At 52.5% G+C, this 18,415-nt stretch overlaps 3 protein-coding genes across 3 annotated transcripts; 2 read left to right on the top strand and 1 right to left on the bottom strand.

The window, feature by feature from the left end:
- Window positions 1-1,517: 1,517 nt before the first annotated feature.
- TRIVIDRAFT_50363 (uncharacterized protein) lies at window positions 1,518-3,247 on the bottom strand (the record flags this gene model as incomplete). Its single annotated transcript, XM_014099595.1, has 3 exons — window positions 1,518-2,556; window positions 2,627-3,017; window positions 3,202-3,247. 3 exons carry the CDS (start codon window positions 3,245-3,247, stop codon window positions 1,518-1,520), a joined length of 1,476 nt encoding a protein of 491 aa, XP_013955070.1.
- Window positions 3,248-4,105: 858 nt separating this feature from the next.
- TRIVIDRAFT_112147 (uncharacterized protein) lies at window positions 4,106-11,631 on the top strand (the record flags this gene model as incomplete). Its single annotated transcript, XM_014099594.2, has 4 exons — window positions 4,106-4,349; window positions 4,467-8,917; window positions 8,982-9,061; window positions 9,141-11,631. The coding sequence occupies 4 exons, from the start codon at window positions 4,106-4,108 to the stop codon at window positions 11,629-11,631; spliced, it is 7,266 nt and encodes a 2,421-aa protein (XP_013955069.1).
- A 4,004-nt stretch (window positions 11,632-15,635) lies between these two features.
- TRIVIDRAFT_15638 (uncharacterized protein) lies at window positions 15,636-16,898 on the top strand (the record flags this gene model as incomplete). Its single annotated transcript, XM_014099521.1, has 3 exons — window positions 15,636-15,793; window positions 15,847-16,273; window positions 16,377-16,898. Coding segments are annotated over 3 exons (1,107 nt in total), but the record flags the coding sequence as incomplete, so codon positions are not given.
- Between the last annotated feature and the right edge of the window lie 1,517 nt (window positions 16,899-18,415).

The raw sequence follows: 18,415 nt of genomic DNA, 5'->3' as shown, positions 1-18,415 counted from the left end.
ACGCCCTACGCCCGCTTGGCTGGCCGTCGGTTCGCCAGCTGCTCACCAGAGACATTTCGCCGTTGCACCCCACGTGGGAGCGAGCTGTGGCTTGTGAATCTCGTCAGGCTGGGTGCATGCCGCACGCTCGAAGCGAGATGCTGCGTGGGGAGCGGAATCGCGATTCGACAAGACACATGGCTAGCACGGTCACGTCAGGTCACGCCAGGGCTTTGCATCGCATCGCATCGCATCGTGCCACGACGGTGCATACAGATACAGCATCTGGTCTGGGGTGCCGTCTTGTCGTCGCATAGCCGTCAGCACCTTGATCAACCTGGGACAGTTGCTGTGCCATCCCCATCGGAAACCTGCATTGCATCAGGGGGCTCCCAGTCCAGATCTTCCTCGTGCACCTTCAGCTGTCCGGCGCTCCGGGAGGAGAACGACGGGGGATGGATGACATGCCCCGTTCAATAATCATGTGCTAGCGGGGATACAGCCATGAGGGGGGAGCTTTGACACTTCGTAAAAAATTAAGCTGATTCCATCATCTCTCTCTGAGGTCTCTCGTACTGTAAGTTGTGAGAAGGGGGCGGGAAGAGGCAAATTGCCGTCCTCATCGCAATTCGCGCTGATTGGTAGAATCCACACAGCGCAAAGACATCTAGATTGTTTCGTACGGCTCTCGCGCGTTCCAGAGTCAAGCGCCGCACACCGACCTGAAGCTTCCAATGTCGAACCAGACTCTGCGGGAACTCGATGGTATTCCTTGCCTTCAGCTCTGCTCAGCTCATGCTCACAGATACGACCTCAACTGTCTGGGGATGCAGCAGCTTGGGTCATCCCCCCCGGTCAGTACTTGCAAGCATGCTCGGGATTATGCAGTCATCGTCTTCATCACAAAGCACAGACACAGACACAATCATGGCATGACCACAAGTACAATACGGAGTACAGCACAGTAGCGACGGCAACTCAACCCACCTGCCATCGCTTTTCGCAGCTCACCTAATTGGGCCCGGTTGAAGCCAGAGTTGATGCTAGACTGAGGATCCAGATCCTAGCCCCCTGGTCCAAACGCTATCAATGCTTCGTACAGTACTTTGACTCCTCACTCGGAGCCAAACCGCCCATGTGGTAAATCAGTGTCGCAGCTTTTACGGAGCGAATTAGCCGACATTCAATAATTCGCTGCTCCCCTTGTCCGGGTGCCAAAATCCTCCGAGGCCACTTCCGTCTCGACAGCCAAACACTTGCACATGTGACGGGATGCCTTGCTGCATATGGGCGCCTTATCGTGTTTCAGGAATTAGACATCATTGCATATTGTACTTGTGGTATTAGCCAAGATTTTACCCGTGCTCTTGTATGAGCCTCTATCTATACTAGCAACGTGCTATCATATACGCCTCACAGCTCGGGGATGATGCCAAAGCTGAGCGGTGCCTGTATTTGCCAAGGTCACTATCACTACTGCATCGAATCCGAATACCAGGTCGTAGACTGATATTGATATGCATCGTTACCATGCATCGTTACCATGCAGTAATATCATCCACCTCAGCTTCGCCGAATGTGCTCGACTTCGTTAGCTGACCCACGCCGGCTTCCTCTGGGGCGCCACCCTCGACCGACATGATATCAGGTAGAATCTCTTTGAGGAACCCCAGCACATAACGGTTAACCTGCTCAAACTGCAGCAAGAAGGCATCATGTCCCTCGGAGCTATCGATCCGCTCGAGTCGTGCATCCTTTACGTGCTGCGCAATCTCCTCCTGCTCGGCAAATGTGAACAGCCCGTCGCTCTCAATGCCCAGCACAAGGATAGGCTGTTCAATTAGCGCAAGCGCCTCGGCGATCGTTGCCGCCCGGTCCCTAGACACATCATGCGTGTCAAGCTTCCGCGTCATGGCAATGTAGCAGTTGCTATCAAACCGCTTGACGAACTTCTTCCCTTGGTAGCGCAGATACGACTGCGCCGAAAAGTACGTCGACGTAGGCATCTTGTCTCCTCCAGTTAGACTTTCTTCTTGATCATTTCCAGGGCCATGGAACTGCGGGTCAGCGTTTTCGGCTGATCGCGAGCCCGGGCTGCTGGTTCCAGACCCGTTCTGGCTATTCTTGCGTGAGACTGATGTGCGCTTGACATTGTGGCCATCGTTGTGAATGTGGAAATGAGCTTCCGAGGGTGTGCTGGGACGCGGCCGTTCTCGAATCGTCTGAATCTTGGAAGGGTCGGGAATGTTCCGACCAAACCGGGACTCAAACGAATTGCGACTGCGATAGGTGAGTAGGGCAGACATCCGAGCCGCACCAAGCCCAGTCACGGGCGGATCATCAAACGGGTAATAGCCGTCATCATACTTTGGGTCGGCATAGATACTCTGGCGTTGAGCTTCACCCCAACTAATGCCCCATGCGCTATGGCGGCTGGAGGTGGCAATGGGCACAACACAGCGAACGTAGTCCTTTCCGAAATATGCCCACTCCAACACAAACATGCCACCGAGTGAACCTCCGATGACAGCCGCCACTTGCTTCACGCCCAAATCATCCAAAATGAGTTTGTGTAGGCTGGCCCAGGTTAGCCCTCTGTGCCGTGATGACTGGGGGGGGAGGGGGCAAAAACCAAGGGGCGTCTTACTTCACGTCATCTCGAATTGTTGTGAGAGGAAACTCGGGCCCATAGCGATCATTGTTGGGGTCACCATCCTTGGCCGTGACGGGGCTTGCTGTGCCGTAGGGGCTACCCAAGCTGTTCATGCACACGATGAAGAACCTCGAGGTATCAAAAGCCCTGCCTGGGCCGCCGAGCAGGGGACCCCACCAGTCGCTCACATCAGCGCTGCCGGTTAGGGCATGGCAAATCACCATGGCGTTGTCACCAGAAGGCGAGAGCTTGCCTCGGGTGGTGTATGCAACAGGGACATTGTATAGCGTGACCCCAGACTCAAGCGTGAATTCCGGTACAATGGCTATTTGCTGGTCGGGGATGAGAGCCGCAAAGGGGTTCTCAGGCTGCGACTGAGTTCTTTCTTGCAGGTATTCAGCCACCACTCTTGTCATAAATCTTACGTGAAACTCATAACTCAAAACCAACGACAGACTAGACCGCTTGGCCAGGGATCGTCAGGAGGGGGAAGGAGAAAGGAAGAAGTATTGAGAGCCAAGGAAGTATATAGTGTATGAACGCATATAGAAGCAATATCCTGTACTGACCGTATTTCATTTTGGCATCGCCATTGACGCCCTTTGTCTCACTCATCTGGCCAATTGCAAGTGGTAGTAATGACTCGGCCTCCGTTCTCGGAGTGCAGCGCAAACTTGCAAATGGGATACCCGGGACCTGAAACCAGATCAAAGATTGAGCGGCCACCGAACGAGAGCCCGCACGTCTCGTTATGTAGACAATGCCAGTAGCCGAAGAGTGAATAAGAGCAAATATAATTTGTGCCAAGTGAATTTGTGGAGGATGAGAATTTCACAGAGCCGTGGCGCAATCCTAACCCCCGGCTCTTTGTTGGAGGTCGGATTACTATATCGACGCGTTAGTAAGCGTGCTAACGCAGTATCACGTGATGCAGCGCTACAACTGACAAGACAAACTGAGCTGGTACTTCGCGCCCCATACTCCGCGCTCCCGTGTGCTTGTACCTGGATGTTTGTTCGCAAGGCTGCCATGGTCCGTGCACCACTGCTTGGAGCGCAGCTTCACGACTTCACGCGGAGCCTCTCCAAACTGAGATTTCGATACGACCAGCAGCTTTTCAGCATCGAAATCTGCCTCAAGACGCGGGCTGCGAAAGCCATTGTCCAGACCTGCGGAATATCGACCAAATTGACTTGCGCTGACCGAATTGTGCTCCAGCCTTTCCGTTAGCCTCTTGGGCATTTTTTTTTTTGTTTCCCTTTCGTTTGCCTGCTGGAATCTTCTCTCTCTTCCCCCAGCATTTTATCACACCCAGCTACATTTTAGGCCCGACCATTTGCAGCTTCGCCCATCTCCCCGCGTTTTCGCCTTTTCTCTCTTCAAAACACCTCTTGGAATTGCCTGCAGATGGTTCCATGAATCCGCCGCTAATGGTATAGCACGCGCCGATCCCTCGCAGCATCTTCGAGCGTCATGCCGCAGAAGCGCAAGCGGCTCGATCGATCATCAGGCGAAGGAGGCAGACCATCGCCACACAATCCAAACGACACAGCTATTGCGCTTCACGAACAAAACGACACTATGAACCACATGAACCGAGGCCGAGGCCGGGGAGCGCATCGAGGGGCCAATCAACGGAACCCGTCGCGTGGCCACAACAATCGTCCTCACAACAACTATCAGCAGAACCAGAACCAGAACCAGAACCAGAACCAGGGTCAAGGCCAGAACCAAAATCAGAATCAGCCTCCCTCGCGAAGGCCTAGCACATCCTCCTCCCAACAGACACCGCAGCCGTCTCCAGCTGCCCCGAGAGCATCCAACCCTCCCCCAGTGACCAAGCCTCCTCCTCCGCCGCCTACCTTTTCACGGCCTCCGCCTGCCTCACCTCCGCCGACCAACATCCCTCCACCAGAATCTACGTCGGAAAGCAGTCCTTCAGTTGGATCAAGTTATCGCTATGATAATCTCACAGAGGAAAAGATTCGATCATGGACAGAACGTGGGCGGGAGGAGATCGTGCAACATGGCATACAGTCGCGAGAAGATGTCGACATCACAGAGCTATCTAGTTTGTTCCAAGAGTTCATTCACGCTGTTGTCGAGAATCGGCTGGAAGCCACTGACGCCGGAAAATGCGTCAAGGAGATACTGGGAGATGACACGGCAGAAGTTAAGGATTCCTATGTAGCTCCTCACACGCTACTCCTCGACTCGCTGGCCATTGTTATGGATAATGAGCCTGACTTGTATCGCCCGGCTCTTCGTGACTTTCTCATCGCCACCGAAGTCTCTCCTGCGCTTATGCGACAGGTGCTAGATGCTCCCTTGCTTCAGCAGCTTGGCCTTATCAGGGATACCTTTGCTAGGTTAGGTGTCAGACAGGCGACAAACCTGCTCTACCGACAGGCAAACTACAATCTTTTACGGGAGGAGACGGAGGGATACTCGAAGCTCGTCACTGAGCTCTTCACCACTAGCAGCATACCATCACCCTCACCCGAACTTGCAGAGCAAACGTTTGAGAGGGTCAAGGCTTTGATTGGAACTTTCGATTTGGACGTTGGCCGAGTCCTTGACGTCACTCTCGATGTTGCTGCTGCCGTTCTGATTAAACAGTTCAAGTTTTTCGTCAAGTTTCTGCGAATTAGTTCTTGGTGGCCACGCTCGCATCTCATCCTTGGCTCTACAGTCCACACCGGCGGCCTGCCGACCTGGGCTCAGCCAGACTATCCTCACTGGAATACAACCGAAGAGGATGAAGAAATCAACGTACAGCAGAGACTTGCTCGAGACACTGCATTCTGGGATCGAGCACGCGAGGTCCATTTGGCAGCGTTTTTCGAACTTGGCGGGCGGGGAACATCCAACTTGACGTCCTACCGACCCAAGCTCACCAACGGCAACGCCAGCGAATCGGTTGCTGATATTGAGCAGCAGTGGATTGAACAGACCAAGACCCTCCCACCGCCAGGCAATAAGGTTGCTGCGCAGCTCCTTGGATTCAAGTTGCTCTTCTACAACAGCGATCTAAGGGACAAGACTGACGTCCTCCCTGCTAACTTGCTCTATCTGGCGGCTCTCCTCATCAAAGTCGGCTTCATCTCACTCACCGACCTCTACCCTCATCTCTCACCCCCTGATGAGGAGATGGAGCGTGTTCGCGAGGAGCAAACAAAACTTATTGAAGAGGAAGAAAAGGCATCGCGCGGTGGTCCTATGAACGCCCTGCTCATGGCTGGCGTCCTTCCCCAAGGCGACGACGATAACCCTGTACAATCCAATGTCCCCAGACGAGAGCCTCTGAAGAAGGCCGAGCCTGAGCAGAAGCAACCTACCACCGAAGCCACCGAGGACAAAAAGAGCCTTCCGGAGCCGTTGGAGCAAAAAGTGAGACTGCTTATTCAACTTTTAACAATTGGTGCTATTCCAGAATCCTTGTTTATTCTTGGAAAGTTCCCTTGGATTCCAGAGGTATTCCCTGAAGTCCTATCCCGCATTCATCGCATACTGCACGTCTCCATGGAGAAGGTCTTCAACGACAGCCGCCCAAAACCTTTTGGCGGAGCCGACTGTCCAACCAAGGAAATATTTTCGGCAGACCAGAGTGGTGTTGCCAAGGGGAGCGTTCGGCTCGTCAGGCTGCCCGTGAAGAAAATCTGGCGTTGGCCATTTCCTGACAAGTGGGACACAAGTGAGAGTCAGAACTATCGATTCTACTGGGATGAATGGGCCGATAATATCCCAGTTTGTCAAACCGTGGATGATATCTTCACGCTGTGCAACACTTTCCTCAACATCTCTGGTGTCAGCATCGGGAAGGACGAGACTTTGCTTTCCAAGTTGGCTAGCATTGGAGCTAAAAGCCTGTCCGAGGATACTTCCGAGTCGAATTATGCCCGATGGCATGATCTCCTTCGCAGGCTTCTCGTGCCGGCTCTCAGCCATACCAAGGCCAATGTCTCCGTCGTAAACGCAGTTTGGGAGTTACTCCGCCGGTACCCGCTGACAACACGATACTCTATTTACGCGGAATGGTTTGAAGGGCAGATATCCCGTCTACCCGCTATGCGAGCCGCATTTGCTCGTGCCACTGCAGAGACGCGAGGAACTATGAAGCGACTCTCGCTCACCAACATAAGCGAGATGGCTAAGCAGTTGGCCAAAACAAGCTATTCCTCTCCAGGAGTCGTCTTTCGAGTTGCGTTTGAGCAGCTTGAGTCATACCCCAATTTGATCGAAGGCTTCGTCGAATGCGCCAAATACTTCACCGACCTCTCTTATGACGTTCTCGTCTGGTCTCTGATGAACTCTCTCGGCAAATCTCGAAGCCGCACCCAGGCCGACCACGCGCTCACGACTAGCAAATGGCTTCAAGCGCTATCCAGGTTCTCCGGTAAAATCTTCAAACGCTATTCGGCCATCAATCCTATCCCGGTTCTTCAATACGTCAATGACCAACTTCAACGCGGCAATTCCACGGATTTGATCATTTTGAAAGAATTTATTAATTCCATGGGCGGTATTGTCGACTCAGTAGACTTTACTGATGCCCAGATCTTATCCATGGCTGGTGGAGATCGATTGCGACGCCATACACTGATCCGAGGTCAGGATAAGCGCTTTGACAGTGTTAGGAGCTCCAAGCGACTTATACAGGCGCTCACCGACTCAAAGCTTGCCGCCAGAGTGCTTCTCAACCTTGCACAGTACCGTCAGTCCGCGATATACCAGGTACCCGAAGACGAAGCACACATCAAGTACTTGTCAGCCCTGGTAGATGATTCTCACCAGATTCTAATACAATACCTCGACTTCATCTGGAGCAATCTTGAGCCTTCGGCTTTTGATGCCCTGGTCCCCTCCATAAATGAGCTGATTCTTTCCTATGGCTTGGATACAAGTATTGCTTTCTTGATTGGAAGATCTAGCCTTTCTCACCGATTATACCCCTGGGGCCAAAGGGAAGCGGAAAGTTCAAAGGAGAATACACAGACTACGCAACAGGAAGCTACTGACAAGGAGGGAGACATTTCCATGGGCGACGAATCCAAGGACAAATCGGGTCTGGCCGTTTCCACAAACGATGAGCAGGTGGGAATTGATGACCCTTCATCTGGCCCGCGTTCCACAGCTGATACAAAACAAAAGCAGAAATTCGACGATTTGGCTTTGACGCTCTCACCTCTGCAACCCATTGTCGAGGCTGTAAAAGAGACTGTACGACCAGAGGTCTGGCAAAAGATCAACCCGGAACTTTATGCGGTCTTCTGGGCTCTGCAGCTCGGCGATCTCTTTTGTCCCGAGGACATGTACAAAGAAGAGAAAGACCGGCTGGAGAGCGAAGGTCAAGCCATCCTGAGGGACCGATCGGATATGTCTCGTAGAGGCCAAGAGCGAAAGAATGAAAAGAGACAGGAACTCTTGAAACAGCAGCTCAGTCTCTCCATGGAGCTCAAGGAACACCGCCTACGTAAAACCAAGTGGATGGACTGCTTGACTGAACAGTTCCAGTCGATATCCCCCGACCCCAAGATCAAGACCGATAGCCTTTCTGACATTCTTCTGGAGCAATGCTTCCTTCCCAGGGCCTTGCTCTCCCCGGCGGATGCTGAATACACCTACAAGTTCATCTTGGCGTTGCACGAACTGAGGGCGCCCAACTTCAAGCTCATGTCCCTCTATGACCGGCTCTTTAACGCTAACCGGTTACGATCTCTGATCTTTACAAGCTCCGTCAGAGAGGCCGAGTACCTTGGGCGATTCATAACTTTGATACTTCGGGACCTCTCCAGGTGGCATAAGAATGAGACGACTGAGAAGGGTAGGCCGAGCAAGGATCAGCCTCGCTTAGGTGCATTCGATAAAGAGGGCAAAGGGCCTAGTGACCGGCCATATCTTGGATTCGCTGTCAGTCTCAAGGAGGACGGGGAGCCGGATACTTTGATGGAGCATGCTCAGTTCAAAGATCTCCTGTTCCGTTGGCATAAGAACTTGAATACAGCGCTCAAAAGTTGTTTGGCTGGGACGGAGTGGATGCACATCAGAAACGCTCTTACCGTTCTCAAGGCCGTCTTGGATTACTTCCCCGCCATTGATTTCATGGCTACCCAATTCACAACACAACTTCAAAAGATTACCAAACAAGAGGCTGCATCCAAGACAGCAGCTGAGAACGAGGAGGGCCACAGAGTGGATCTATCTGTAGCTGCCCAAGGAGCCATGTCGGAGCTGCAAAAACGAAAATCGAAATGGGTCATGGTTCAGGCTTTCCGGCCCAATGCGGTGAGTTTACTTTGCGCCAGCGCTGCGTGTATACAACACATTCACTAACAGCATTACAATAAAGGGCGGCGCTTCTCAATCCGAAGCTGACAAGTCATCAAACCTTCGTGCTACAGCCCCAGACTTTCAGCCACAGCCATCGAGGTACGTGGATCACTCTATAACCCTGCCAGACAAAAGGACTTTAGGAATTTTCTCTCCGACTAACGCCCCAAACCTACAGATCACCAGCCAACAGACAGGGTACGGCAGAAAGAGAGGACGGAGAGGTTCAAGATGGAAAGAGCCAGTCCACTTCTGCCACATCAAAGGACTCTTTACCTGCTAAGCCATCCGGCCCCAAAAGAGACGTTTCCATGTCTCGGGAAGATGTGTCTGGACCTCCTCGATCAGCTACCCCAATGGGCAGCCAAGGGCAAGGCTCTCTTGGCCCTAGAAATGATACTCGCCCTCATGTACTGCCTGATAGGCCTGCACACAACCTTCCTACGCGGCCAGATGTTCCTATACCGAGCCACTTCACCCCTGAACGGTACGCGCAGAACCGAGGTCATGACCGTCGAGATATGAGAGAGAGAGACGGCCACAGGCAGCGTGATGGTCGAGACCCACGAGAGTCCTGGGAGAACCGTGATCCTAGGGAGGGCAAAGATCATCGTGATGCGAGGGACCCCCGCGATTCCCGATCTATGGAAGCGGATAGACCAGACCGTTCTCGTGAATACATGGACCGTCGTGGAAATGAAATGACACCCCGAGATGTTGGGCCGACGGATCTCCCACCTCGACCAAGACAACAGGAACGGGATTGGCAGAGAGATTCCTGGGCAAACAGATCGCAAGATAGATTGAACGATACATCTTCTCAGATCCCCACAGCTCCGTCCGGCCCGGCTGAGACATCTGAGCCAACCATGAATCCGCAGAGGGCGGCGCTGTTTGCTCAAGATGATGCGGATCGAACACGACGAGGTCCGGAGCCTGATCGGGGAGCGCGTGGCCGACGACCCGGGCCACAAGATTCGATGGAGTCGATCAATCCTGAACGGGCCGCATTGATAGATGACCGTGATGAAGTTGCACACGGGCGCGTGAGGGATGATGGACGAGAGAGAGGGCCTAGAACTCAGTCTCCTCGGCGTGCTGGTGGACGATACGGTCACGAGCATGGGCCACCATCCGGACCATACGAAGACAGACACGGGCATCCCTTCCAACAAGATAATCGAAATGCTGGAAGAAATGCCCGCGATCGCTCACCAGCCGGTGGAGAGAATTATCGCGGCAATAAGGGGATGGAGCGCGAAGGCGATAGAGCCCACATGGATAAAATGCGGGATACATCTTCTTCAGGCTTCCACAGATCATCAATGGGGCAAGACGTTGACCACAGGCCGCCCTATCAAGACCAAAACTACGGACGGCTCAACCCGGTGCCCACGAGTACTCCGGATATCCCACTGGGTCCGCGGGGACGAGGACGAGGTGCTACGAGAAACAACCAGCCAGGGGGCCCGCCTGTGATGTCAAATAGGCCAGACAGTCGATACGGAGCGCCTGAGGCGGCTCGGGCGCCTTCGCAAGAAAGACATCCTCCTTCAGGCCCTGCATCTGGACGAGGCCGCCGTGGTGGCTATGAGCACAACAATGCCAACAATAATAATGGGCCAGCGACTTCCTCGGTTCCTCCGGTCGGGCCGCATCCTGATAGGATGAGGAACTTTGGCGGTTCCGCACAGGAGAATACGTCCCCTGCTCAAGGCAGCAACACAGCGGCTCCGTCTGGGGTTCACCCTGATCGGCTTGCTCAAATGGGCGGCCCTGGACCCAACGCTCCGCCTCCACCACCTCCTCCCCCAGGCCCTCCGCCATATGGGCATGGGAGCGGACACGCCCGCCACTCCATGTCTACCTCTGGAAACTCGGAGCGGTCAGGACCCAGGATTTCATCGGGATCTCTTCCAATGGAGCCTGCGGTGCCTACTGGCCCTGCTTCTAGTGGTGACAGATCTTCGAGGTCGGGCGGTGGAAGAAGACAGCTGGCAGGCATTAACAGTATGCTCCAGCAGGCGCAGGCCGCCATGCCGAACGAAGGACGGCCCAGCGGTCCTCGTGTTAACCCTCCCAGACAAATGCTCGGCCACTCAGACGTCCAAGTTTTGGCTGGGGGAGACGTCATGCCCCCTACACCTGACCGTCCAGATGCGCAGTGGCACGACTCACAAGCCCGAAGCGGTGCCCCGAATGGAGAAGATGGATCAGGACGTGGAGAGCACGAACGGGGCCGACGGGACCGTGGTGACGGCCGAAACGACCGCTCCAAGCGGTCATCTCGTCGAAGCAGTCGAGAGCGCGAGAGAGAAGGCAAAGAGCACAACGAGCACCGAGAGAGACGGACTATGGGAAGTGCTGTTGAGGGCGGGGCTCGAGAAGATAGAGACGCTCGCAGGTCGAACCGAGACGGCAGTTCTCGGGATGCAACAGCAACGCCGAGCGGCGGCCGAGAGTCGCGACACAGGGGCGAAGGTGGGCTAGGAAACAGAGGAGGGGACGAAAGGAGTGGCAATAGAGCCAACCGAGGAAATCCGAGAGACGGAACACAGCGTACAGATGAGCAGCGGAGGGAACATAGGGATGACCGAGGACGCAAGAGGAGAGGTGAAGAAGCCGATGGAGCCTTGTCGAGCGACCGCGAGAAGCGACCGCGACGGTAATCCGGACGGAGCCTATGGAAGCGATGAAAAAAACTTATGGATGCATAGTCACGACTGGCTTGCAAAAAGACTAGGTAGCACGGCAGCCAGAGGGGTCATTTTGTCAGGCGTTGGTACAATGGCCCAAATCAATGTCTTTTTTTTTTCTTCTTTACTTCTTTTCCAAGGATTGGAGCCTTTGCGCTTACACCACGCTGCGGCGCGTTTTCACAAATTGTCAAATGCGAAACATGTAATTTTTTACGCATGTCTTTTTTCTTTCTAACTCATATCTTGTCTTCGTTTATGGCTTATGGCGGTTACTACGGCCGAGAGGGATCGATTCAGCGAAAATAATGCAACTCACATCTCTATTTACCTACTACTCACCCCCTACCTCTTCTTGCCGGTCCATGTACCAAGAGACGGGCAGATTCCACAATCCGAATCAATGAGTGTATTAAATCCAATCTATCAAAAAACCAAACAAACAAACTACATTTTCGGTGCAACCATGAATGCAGGCACATAGACGGAAAGGAAAGGGCGGGCCGCCCCGGGGGGATTTATAACGACATTTAATGCGAACTACTTGCTTGATGGTATTACGACTCTGGCTTTTCGATAATCCACGATGCCAGCTATGTACGATATGTAAAATAGGAGAAACTGGAGGGGGGGATGGAGGCTGTACGAATATCCAACGAGAACTGGCGCTGGAGGAGAAGCACCGGATGTAACGAGTAGCTATTGAATGTGTTTCCATGTAAGATGTATGAAGAAAATGGCTCAAACAAATAGGCGCAGGAGCGGCAGCTTGCGTAATCGTGCGGGGGTTATGATGGCTCTTATTGCTGTTGATGGTAATTTTTGCAGAATAGACATACGTGGAAGAAGAGTCTTGACCGCAGCAAGAATGTCCGACTGTGGCTGTATCCTGACCCAATTTGCGAAGGGGGGGTTTGAAAGAGATTCCTCTTTGGAAAGAAATTCCTCTTTGGGTAAGTGACGATGCCCTTTTTGCGGCTGTGCTGCGCAGTTCTGATTGGGGGGGAGAACGATTCGCGGCGATACGCCAGGTGAATGAGCGGAGGAGGAATCGAGCTATTTGCATGGAGGTGGGAAAGCACTGCCGCTGTCATTCGTAAGTGGTTGATGGGCAAGTTTTAGATTCTTTTGATTGTGGCGTGGCATGTTTTGGGATGGAGATTGGAATCTTGGCGCGAAAAGAGAAGAAGGCATGTGAGGAAAATGTGTCAGACAGTGGGCGTGCTTGGCGCAGATGCAAGATTGCCGGTTTGCCGAACGGGAGAGGCTTTTGTTTTAGGAGGAGGCGCATGTATGAATGCATGTATGTGATGTGGGATTGTCATTTTTGGAGAAGTGAGGTGAGATTTTGAGTGGTGATTGATGATCTGCGGAGGATTTTGGGGGGGGGGCTGAGCGGGAAGTGCGCAGTGTTGGAGTAGAGAGTATATCCGGGTTACGTGTATTTTGGCGGAGGTGAGATGGCTGATGATTAGCTGAGCATATGGGATGCTCGGGTATTATTAGTGCTTGACTGGCTCTAATACATTGTTATTACATATCCAAGCTGTTTTGGATTTGTGAGGAGATTATCAAGGCAAGACGAAACGAGACGAGACGAGGCAACGCCCGGAGTTCGGGGTCGGGGATTACACGCGACGATGCCCTGGCCAGAGCTGCACCGTTTTTCTGCGGAGAATAATTTGGGATTTTGATTATTGCAATGGGAAGCCCCTCCGGACATTGGACGTGGACTTGGCCCTTAAACGGCAATACATGCCAGACACGTTGTGGCGCTGCATTTAGAGGTTGATGGATGGAGGATGCCACGCATTGAGGCGTTGCTTAGAGTAATGGAGACTCAAAAAGCATAAAGAATTTGCGCTGGTGGGATTTGGGATTGGATTGGATTGCTGCAGAATTGGAGCACTTGCTGTTTCGAGGAGGGGTGTGTGTGCAGTCTAAAGGGCACGGGTACAGGTACAGGTACAGGTACAGATACGGGAACCCACAGTGACGTCTTGCGGGAGGCGCCCATCGCGTTTGGAAGCCCCTGAAAGGGAGTTTCTTTAGGGGCTGGAGCGATGATGATGTGCGCTGCTGGGGGATGTACCGGTACATGATGGACATTGCAGGTGCTGGAGGATGGGTTCATGACGCCGATGATCTGCAGAGGAGGCCGAAGATCGGTATAATGCAGCAAAACATTAGAATTGAATAATAGTACTAGGTAATATTCACAAGCATGCTTTCTTCTTTGCATAGAACAAATATGTAAGCCAAATGAGGTGAATCTCTGACGCGCGTTCCATCATACAAGTGCAGGACTTGGCAAAACAGGTACGAGTTACGTCTTATTCCGTACTCCGCACTCCGGGCTCCGGCTCCGTAGCCTCAAGCTTTCATTGGCCTCCATCGCGTCCGCATGAAGAGAGGAGAGGAGAGGAGCGGGAAAATTACACCACGAACCGGGCGGGAGGGAGGCCGCCCTTGGGTGGCTCAAGCGGGCTTTTTTTTTTTTTTTTTTTTTTTTTTTGTGCATCGTTCTCGTAAAGTAAATGATTGGTGTGTGAGTGAGCGATGAATCAAACCCGACCAGATACTTGCATGCGGTGCTAGTGTTTTAGCAGTTAGGGCGCCGGCTTTTGGGTTCGACACCAGATGTTGCTTGAAACGGGAACCAGCAGAGACTCAGCCTCCCCCTGCTTGGCCAATCGCCAAATGCTGTGGGTTTAGCGGCACTCGTACCCTGTGGCTTGTGACTGCGGGAGTGTGAGAGGTGTGTGAGAAGTGTGTGGTGGTGACGAGAATTAATACGAGGAGAGCCAGTGAAGTGGTGAGTTGAGCATTTGCAGGATTGGGGAGTGAAGTGAATAGAGTCAGATGGAGAGTTGAGCCAGAAAGGGAATGGGGAGACCCCTGCCAAGGCCGTGTTTGGCTGCAGTGCATTTTTCCGCAGGTGCAGCAGCCCATTTCAATGCCCAGTACTCCGTGCAGGCTGCAAGCACTAACTAACCAGCGCTGGGCTGGGCGATGCGCTGCTGCAGCGAAACTTGCCAGCGGCCCTCCAGAGCCCCCGACTCCCCGTCTTAGCGCCCTGCCATTACGTCTCACAGCGCCTCGTACCTGTACTGTGTACTCGTACAGCTCCGGCATCAAATGACAAATGGCCCTCTCTACCGTACGTACACGCCCCCTGGTCGGGTTTATTTTCTTTTTCCCTTCTGCTGTCGTCGCTTTTGTTCCTGGATCCCTGTCCTGCGCACTTTGTCTGCTTTCTTATTTCTTTAGTCCAGTCGATCGCTCTCGTTCTTCCTTTATCCACCGCGACATTCCTTTTCATTCCCTTTTGCCTTTGGTCTTTCCGCTCGTTGCATCTTCTTCTTCTTCGCTGCCAGGGAGCGCGACACCAAGAACGCTCGCTTCCATTCCAACCACCAAGGGCTCCCCCCCCTCGTGGACCCCGTAGAATTCTCGACCCAGGCTGGATCCGAACCGAATCAGACCCAAAACAGCTCCGGGGTTTCCGCCGACTCGCGACCGAGAAACGAAAGAGCGCATCGAGAGGGAGGAAAGGGGATTTGCTGGCGACGACGACGACGACGCATAACTGCATCACGACTTGACGACACGACGTTTGGATCCAGGAGCATCGCAAACCTTGCCTCGATACTCCACAACTGTTGCGGACAGCGAGCGACCAACGAATCGATCCGGTCAGGGCGGCGAGTTGACTTCGCGGCGCGATTTGCTGGCGAACGAGCTGGCTATTGCCCCCTCGTGGGCCTCACAAACGAAGTAAAACCACAAAAAAAGGACGACTGTTTGGATCTTTGACGCCAATCCGCCAAGATGATGAATCTCACGTGTAACTCGACGTTGGAGGATATGAGGAGTATGTTTCCCTCTGCTAGCTGCGTGAAGCTCCGCTATGCGCCTCCCGTTGCTCTTCTCCTGCGACGACGGACTGGACCCTTGATAAGGCTAACGCCCCAGCAGTCTCTCCGGGATCCGAAATCAAGATCGCCGGGCCTCTCAACTTCCATGATCTTGCCCGTGTCATCTCGGCCGGATGTACCCTCATCGCCGTTGTGCTGAGCTTGTACCTCATCGCCATGCACGCCACCCACTACACACAACCCAAGGAACAACGACAGTAAGCAGCACCTGGTCCAGGCCATGGACCAACTAGCTAACAATAATCGGCAGCATTATTCGTATCCTCTTCATGATCCCCGTCTATGCCATCTCCTCGTTCATGCAGCTGCAGTGGTACTGGCGCGCTACCTACTTTTCCGTCATCTCCGACTGCTACGAGGCCTTTGCCATTGCCTCCTTTTTCGGTTTGATATGTCACTACTGTGCGCCCGACCTGCACACGCAAAAGGAGTTCTTCAGAAACCTGCGCCCCATCCAGGGCTGGGTCCTGCCCATCAACTGGTTCGCCAAGTGCTGCGGTGGAGAGAGAGGGCCCTGGCGCACTCCCAAGAGCGGCCTCACATGGTTCAACATTATCTGGATCGGCGTGTATCAGTACTGCTTTATCCGCGTTGCCATGACCGTCACCGCCGTCCTCACTGAGCACTATGGCCGCTACTGCGAGAGCTCCAACTCTCCCGTTTTTGCTCACATCTGGGTAAGCAAACCAGTCACTTTTTGCTCTCATATTACCTGGCGTACAAACTAGGGGGAAAAACATGTGAATGTAGCTAACGTAATGGCCGTTGTGATTATAATAGGTTCTTGTTATCAACGCCATTTCTGTCACAATTGCCATGTACTGCCTCATTCAGTTTTACATTCAGCTGGCCAAGCCTCTTGCCGAGCACCACCTTTTTTTGAAGATCCTCGCCATCAAGCTGGTCGTCTTCTTGTCTTTCTGGCAGGCCTCGGCCATTTCCGTCGGCACGTCGACTCTCAACATCGTCAAGCCCGGTGATGTTCTCGCCTATCCCGATCTCAAGGTGGGCATTCCAGCTCTGCTGCTCTGTGTTGAAATGGCCATCTTTTCCGTCTTGCATATCTGGGCCTTCCCGTATCAGGTCTATCGCCGCGGCGTTGCCTCGTCCTTCTACCCGAGCCCTGATGCGTCAAAGGGCACCATTGGTCTGGAAAAGCCTGCTCTACCCAACGGAGGTGGCTTCCTCGGACTTCGTGCCTTGTGGGATGCCATGAACTTATGGGACCTGGTCAAGGCCTTTGGTAGAGGCATGCGCTGGCTCTTCTGCGGCGTCAAGAGACGGAAGGAGGACGCCAGCTACAAGCTTGGCACTCCCAACGACGAAACACTGAGCATGACCAATCTCCATGAGCCCAAGCCTCAGGGAGCATACAACCCCGTCTTTGAAGATCCGACGACAACTGCATATCACGGCGTTAGCGGCGGCATCATGTCACCAACCGGCGATGAGAGAGTTGGCTTGATTTACGACGCCCAACCCAACCCCGATTCCGGCTTCAGAGGAGCATCACCGCCCGCGGTGTACGGCCACCATTCACAAGACTCGCAACAATATTCATTCGATCCTCCTCCATATGGCGGTGCAGCGCGATCCCATTCACCATACAACTCATACGACCAGTCACCTCCACAGCGCCCACCACGGCCTTTCTAAGCCCATGGACAGGGAGTAGACGTCCCAGTTGATGAGACAAAAAAACAAAATTTAACACAAATATGAAAATCCGAAAGAGATCCTTTTTGCAAAACCAAACCCCAATATAGACAAGGAAGGATGAAATCTCATTCACTACTACAAATCATGACGGCTGTCTTACATCACGATACCAACGGTAGGGAGGGCGCAACAGGTGGCTGAAGGGTTTTTTGCTTCTTGCTTTTTCTTGTTTTTTTCCTTTTTCTTTTTCACCTTTTACGCATTTTTGGTTTGATATCTGAGATTTCGTCACGCTTCTTTTTTTTGCTTTTTAAGCCCACCAACGCAGCGAGAGGGGGGAAAGGAGGTATCATGGCTCTTGGTTCTTTTTTGCCCATTTGCTATTTTTTTTTTTTTTTTTTTTTTTTTTTTTCATTTTCACATTGTTCATTTATTGTTCGGCTCGGAAACGTGCGAAAAAAAGCGAGCGGGCATGTGTACATAGATGGGACAGACAGAATGGCATCGCGTGGATGTGGACTTTGGACTATTACTGGCGAATATGCCATGATGAAATAGAAACACCATTTGTTTTTGGACTGTGTTTGGGCATTTTTTTTGCGTTTTGTGATTTTTTATTCCTCGAGGGGGTGACTGTGTTCTTGTATATGATTCGACTCTTTATGGAATGGGCTGGTGTGCTTCAGATAAAGCATGGCTTGCCGTTTAGCTTCGCAAGTGGCGCCGTCCTGCAATCACGAACAAGGGGGGTGTTTACAAGTACAGTAACTTTTCTATAAATAGCAGCAACAACGTGCCGGAAATAGTTTGACGTGGAGCCTTTTTCTTTGTTTATATGGATCAGACTGAATTAGCGCATGGGTTCATTATGCTTACGGTTAATAGTATGAAATTAGCAAGGATTCTTTCAACAAATAAGCACAAGGCAGAGTGCCAGAGTGGTTAATGGGTATGACTAGAAATCATATGGTTTCGGCCTCGCAGGTTCGAATCCTGTCTCTGTCGAGGACAACGAATTCTTTTTTTGGGCTTGTCTTCTATTTTTGCGAATTTATGATGTTTGGTTAAGAAGGATTTTTTTTTTTTTTGTCTTGATGAGTTTTAAATGTTGACTAACCTTGACAACAGTCTTTGTCTTCCTGATCCTTCAAGTATACTTT

Source organism: Trichoderma virens (genome assembly GCF_000170995.1).
Source record: "Trichoderma virens Gv29-8 chromosome Unknown TRIVIscaffold_77, whole genome shotgun sequence".
NCBI classification, from domain to species: Eukaryota; Fungi; Ascomycota; class Sordariomycetes; order Hypocreales; family Hypocreaceae; genus Trichoderma; species Trichoderma virens.
The sequence above is the reverse complement of the archived record's forward strand: the minus strand, read 5'-3'. Positions and strand labels throughout refer to the sequence as shown.